This window comes from Scardinius erythrophthalmus (genome assembly GCF_964197995.2).
Source record: "Scardinius erythrophthalmus genome assembly, chromosome: 8".
Lineage (NCBI taxonomy): Eukaryota > Metazoa > Chordata > Actinopteri > Cypriniformes > Leuciscidae > Scardinius > Scardinius erythrophthalmus.
The window spans coordinates 27,366,595-27,371,899 of record NC_138228.1 but is presented as its reverse complement, the minus strand read 5'-3'; the positions used below and the strand labels follow the sequence as shown (position 1 = coordinate 27,371,899).

Genomic DNA, 5,305 nt, shown 5'->3' with positions numbered 1-5,305 from the left:
CTGGAACAGTCTTCCCCCGTCTCCATACCGGTGTGACTCCAATCTTCAACCAGATGGAACTGGATAATATTCTGATTGTTCCAAACCAATCTGACTTCTGACCTATAATGCTGCATGAATCATAATCATACACTGTTCGTTCATTGGCCAGAGGAGAACTGGCCCCCTGACTGAGCCTAGTTTCTCCCAAGGTTTTTTTCTCCATTCTGTCACCTGATGGAGGTTTTGTTCCTTGCCACTGTCGCCTTTGTCGCCTTTTCACCCTTGTTGCCATTGGCTTGGCTTGCTTAGTTGGGGACATTAAATTTAACATTTCATTTAATATTCAACAATAATATTGATCTGCCTGCATTGACACCATTATACAAGAACTGAACTGAGCTGGACGATGACATCACAGTTTTCTCCAGAGCGGCTATATATACATAAATTAACTAAATTAATAACTTTTTTAAAACAAAAATGAAACATCACTGAACTTACTTAAGCTGGACTGTGAAGCTATTTTCTTCTGGAAACAAACTTTTTTTGCATTATTTTCCTGTTACCTTTGTAAAGCTGCTTTGAAACAATCTGTATTGTAAAAAGCGCTATATAAATAAATGTTAATTGACAGATGAGGAAGACGGATAATATCCAACATGAAGGTTTATTAATATGAGATCCAACAACAAAGCAAACAAAGAACAACACACACTTAACATTGACAACAGCGGACACTGAACTCAAACAGAACTGAACATATTTACATTAATGATGGTGACTGATGAGTGCAGCTGAATGTAATTAGTGTCCGTGACAACAAATGAGTGACAAAGGCAGTTGATGACAAAACATAACGAGTCCAAACTAACGTGAATGTGACACTACCTGGTTAACACTACCATGATAATATATTTTCTAAATCCCATAGCACATAGCTCACAACATTAATAAAACTGCAAGTGTGGCAACAGCAACTATACTTCAAAAACGGATTTCTTGAATAAGCACTACCTTGCAAGCTGGAAGGACACTGTTCTGTAGAATTTCATTTCAAATCCTAATCAAACCTGCCTGTCCGTAATTTTCTAGTTATCCTTAAGATCTTGATTAGCTACTTCAGGAGTGTCGGATTTGGGTTGGAGTCAAACTATGCAGAACAGTGGCCCTCCAGGAGCAGGACTTAAGAACTTTGATTTGCAGCATTAATAAGAAACTTTTCTGGCAGTTACAATTAGCAGAGCTGACAAGTACAGATAACAAATTAATATTACATATTATAATCAGCAATGGAGCCTGTTCAAAATGACATGAAAGAATTGCGTATGATTAAATTGACGTAACATCACCACACTGACATGTAAACATGAGGCTAGGATTCTTTACGAATGCATCACCATCATATTATTATTATTTTTTTTTTATTATTATTTTGATACTTGTTATAATTTACATAAATGCATAAGTGTATTTATTACTGAAATTTAAAATTACTTTTGTAAATTTCATGCATCAGAAACATTTTTCTTTAAATAATAATAAAGGACACTGTTAATATACACTTTATTTAATCTCAAAAGGATTTAGGTGGATTCTTTCCCATCAGATGTTGCTTTGTGTTTTGTTCAGGCTTAAACAGGATGATATAACATTTAGGTCCAAATATGCAAAACAGTAAACCAAAGCTTGAGGCTAAAATAGCAAATATCTCCACAGCTACAGTAAATTTTCCAGGAGAACTGACATAAGCTGGAATGAATGTGATCCAAACAGCACAGAATATGAGCATACTGAATGTGATGAATTTGGCTTCATTAAAGTTATCAGGTAGTGTGCGAGCCAGAAAGGCCAGCAAGAAGCACAAGACAGCCAGTAGACCAATATAACCAAGCACAGCAGAGAAACCTATAGTGGAACCCAGACTGCACTCAAGAATGATCTTTTCATGATAATATTTCATGTTTTTGTAGGAAACAGGAGGAGATATTGTTATCCAAAGCACACAGATAATAACCTGTATAAGTGTAAAAGCAAGAACACTGAGTTGTTGTTGTGCAGGCCCAAACCATTTAATGATATTTCTTCCTGGAAGTGTAGCCTTAAAGGCCATTAACACCACTATTGTTTTTCCCAGAACACAGGAGATACAGAGGACAAAAGTGATCCCAAACGCTGTGTGACGCAACATACAGGACCACTCAGTGGGGCGACCAATGAAAGTAAGTGAACAGAGGAAACACAGTGTCAATGAGAAGAGCAGCAGGAAGCTCAGCTCGGAGTTGTTGGCTTTTACTATGGGGGTGTCCTTCTTGCTGTAAAACAGGATGGCCACCAGCACAGTTAATCCCACTCCAAACAGTGAGAAAAAGACTAGCACTACACCCATAACTTCAGAGAATGACAGAAACTCTATAGCCTTTAAAACACATTTATCTTTTTCAGCATTAGACCAGTATTCCCCTGGACACTGCTTGCAGTTATTTGAATCTGGAAAGGAAGTTGTGTTTACTATAGTTAGAGACAAAGGAAAAATTACTTCATTGATAAAGTCTCTTGATAAGAACCTGCATCCTTAACAGTATAAGGAAAATACAAAAAAAACAGCTAACCAATTTTCTTTGAAGCTTTGAGATGGGCTGAAGATTACCTGTCTCATTACTGATTTCTCCTTCTGCACATGGAATACAGTCATAACAGCAGACAGGTCTTCCTGTCTGTGCAGCCTTCCTAGTGCCTGGATGACAGCTCACACTGCACACAGACCTTGGCTTCTACAAAGTAAAATAAAATTAGACATGGTATTACATGGTCTATGTGATATGATGACGATAAATCTATCAGTATTATAGAGAACAGAATATTGTATCTTTGATGTGTAAAATCACGCAAAAATGGAATGACAGCTATTGCATTGAGAAACCACTGGAAAAACTAAGAACTGTTTTTTTTTGCTCTTGACATTATGTTAGCTTCTAACCAGTTCTAAATCAACTAGAGGTTATACCGTTTATAAATGCAAATGGTATTAATATAAAATGTTTTATTATAAAATATAAAAAAGGTTTTATTTCCTGAATTTTCTGAGAGGCAGAGATTTGAGGAGTACATAAAGTATAATATAAAATTATTATATTCTAATGATTAATACAACACAACCTATTTACCTTCAGCTTTCCTCCAGCCCAGATTATGTTTTCAGTGTTGAGCACAAAGCGCTGATCAGGGGGCAGTGAGGCATCATAGTATCCCACTGTTTTAAATTGGACTGATCCATCCAAGTCTTGCTGCCAGTTCACGACTTCATACTGTGCTACAACTGCTCCAGTTCTGTCAAACCACACACTATCTCCTGTTTTTATGGTGGAATTGATCTTTTTCAGAGCCTCAACTACCTATTGAAAAAAAAGACAATTCAGAGACATTTTGATGTTACCAAAGAGATAAATATTTTACCTGCCAGCTCTGCTTTCATCACAGTTTTTTTACCTGCTGTGGTTGTATTGTCAGACCTTTTTCACAATCTCCTTGTTTCGTGCACTGTAGCAGACTGTGTAATGAGTAGGCCACGGCATAAACTGCTTTGTATACATTGCTTGAATATCTTTGTTCAGTCACATCTTCATTGTAATTTTTCAATGCAATCAGATCCTGATATCCGCTACAATTTAATGCATATTGAGAAGAATTCCCCTCAGTCTGTGAGCATGGGAATGCTGTGTTCCAGAATTTTTTTAAAACATAATCTGCAAACCCTTCAATATCAATTTGTCTCACTGCAAACCCCAGTGACCCTCCCAGAACTTGAAAACTGTTTGGAGTCATCAAACTTTTTGCAGTTATCCAAGCCTCCACTCCAATCAATTGGAAGTCTGTAATGTTCTCAATACTTAGCTGATCAAACAGATTGCCCATCTCAACTTGAGAAAGAAATGCCACAATTACTTTTGCAGTGCTTTTTTTTATTATCTGTACCACCTTTTGGAGTTTTTCAGGCTCTGTTCGATAGAATTTCACAGAGTACTCCACAAAAATCCCCTCCTCCTGGGCTGTTTTCAGAAATATGGCTATTCCATTGTTTCCATAGTCATTGTCACTGTTCACAGCTCCCACCCAAGACCAGCCAAAGTGCTTGACTATGTATGCAAGTGCTGTGCTCTGGTGGTAATCACTAGCAATAGTCCTGAAGAATGATGGGTAATTATTCCTATTACTAAGGCATTCACATGTGGCTGAAGGACTTATCTGAAAAGAAAGCACAGGAAACAAATAAACAGTTCATAATCAGTATAGTTTCACTATGGTCAGACTTGTACTATTATTGCTTCTTACCACTGGAATTTTAAAAGGTCCTGTAGTTCTGGACATAATCACTGTGGCTGAAGACTCTGTTTCACCTATGATAGCATGTATAGGAGACTGTCCATTGCATATGTCCTCTTCTGAAAACTCCGGACCATTCATCAATGCCATAGTTGCACTCATTGAAGACAGTCTTGAACCACAGGTATCATATATTCTGTAGCCAATAGAAACATTTGGGAGCAAATTTTCACTTGTGTTAATCTCCTCTATGGCAAAGATCATTGTTTGAGCCATCCGAAAATCTATTAGATTCACACTGTGAAAACATTTAAGTTTTGCATGAGTAAACAAAGTTAAATACATATATTTATATATGCTACAAATTAATTTAGATAACAAATATATTTTTATCAAATGCATTATCTTCCCAATGTAACAAACCTAGAGCAAAGCAGACGTTGAGGTTTTTGTGTAAAGTCAAATGACGGTAATGTTTCTTTACTGTGGATTGCAAAAAGTGTTCCAATAGTTACATCTCCATCTTTAGACAGCAGCGGGTATTTTGAGTCTCCCATCATATGACAAATGTTCTTTTTTGCCTTTGTATGAAGGCAATAATAAAATAGGTGTACGCAAAAAAAGATGAGAATCCTACTGATTGATCTCAGATGCATCTTCCAAATGCCAATGACCTGATACACCATTTGAACTTTTGTATCACATCAGTAGTATGCGTCATTTAGGAAAAATGATCCCACAGGACATGCGCTATAAAAGAATAGGTGAAAAAAGATTGCAGTCTTTGAAAAATAATTTGTTGTCCGTTCTACAGATACAGGAATATACAAGAAATTTAACACTAGAACGGCCATGGCGGTCATTTTGACCGTTTTGAATTTTATATCTGCAATAACTTTGTTGAAAAAATAAATACAATGCTGCTGGTACCTGACTTTTCCTAAAAGTGTCTGTATTTTCATTTAAAATGTTTTTCATATAAATTACACATAAGGCAAAAAAA

The 5,305-nt window shown here is 36.5% G+C and overlaps 1 protein-coding gene across 1 annotated transcript; it reads right to left on the bottom strand.

The window, feature by feature from the left end:
* Positions 1-1,555: 1,555 nt before the first annotated feature.
* Positions 1,556-4,862, bottom strand: LOC308694923 (extracellular calcium-sensing receptor-like; the record flags this gene model as incomplete). Its single annotated transcript, XM_081372735.1, has 6 exons — positions 1,556-2,469; positions 2,630-2,753; positions 3,147-3,374; positions 3,469-4,224; positions 4,312-4,600; positions 4,726-4,862. 6 exons carry the CDS (start codon positions 4,860-4,862, stop codon positions 1,556-1,558), a joined length of 2,448 nt encoding a protein of 815 aa, XP_081228861.1.
* Between the last annotated feature and the right edge of the window lie 443 nt (positions 4,863-5,305).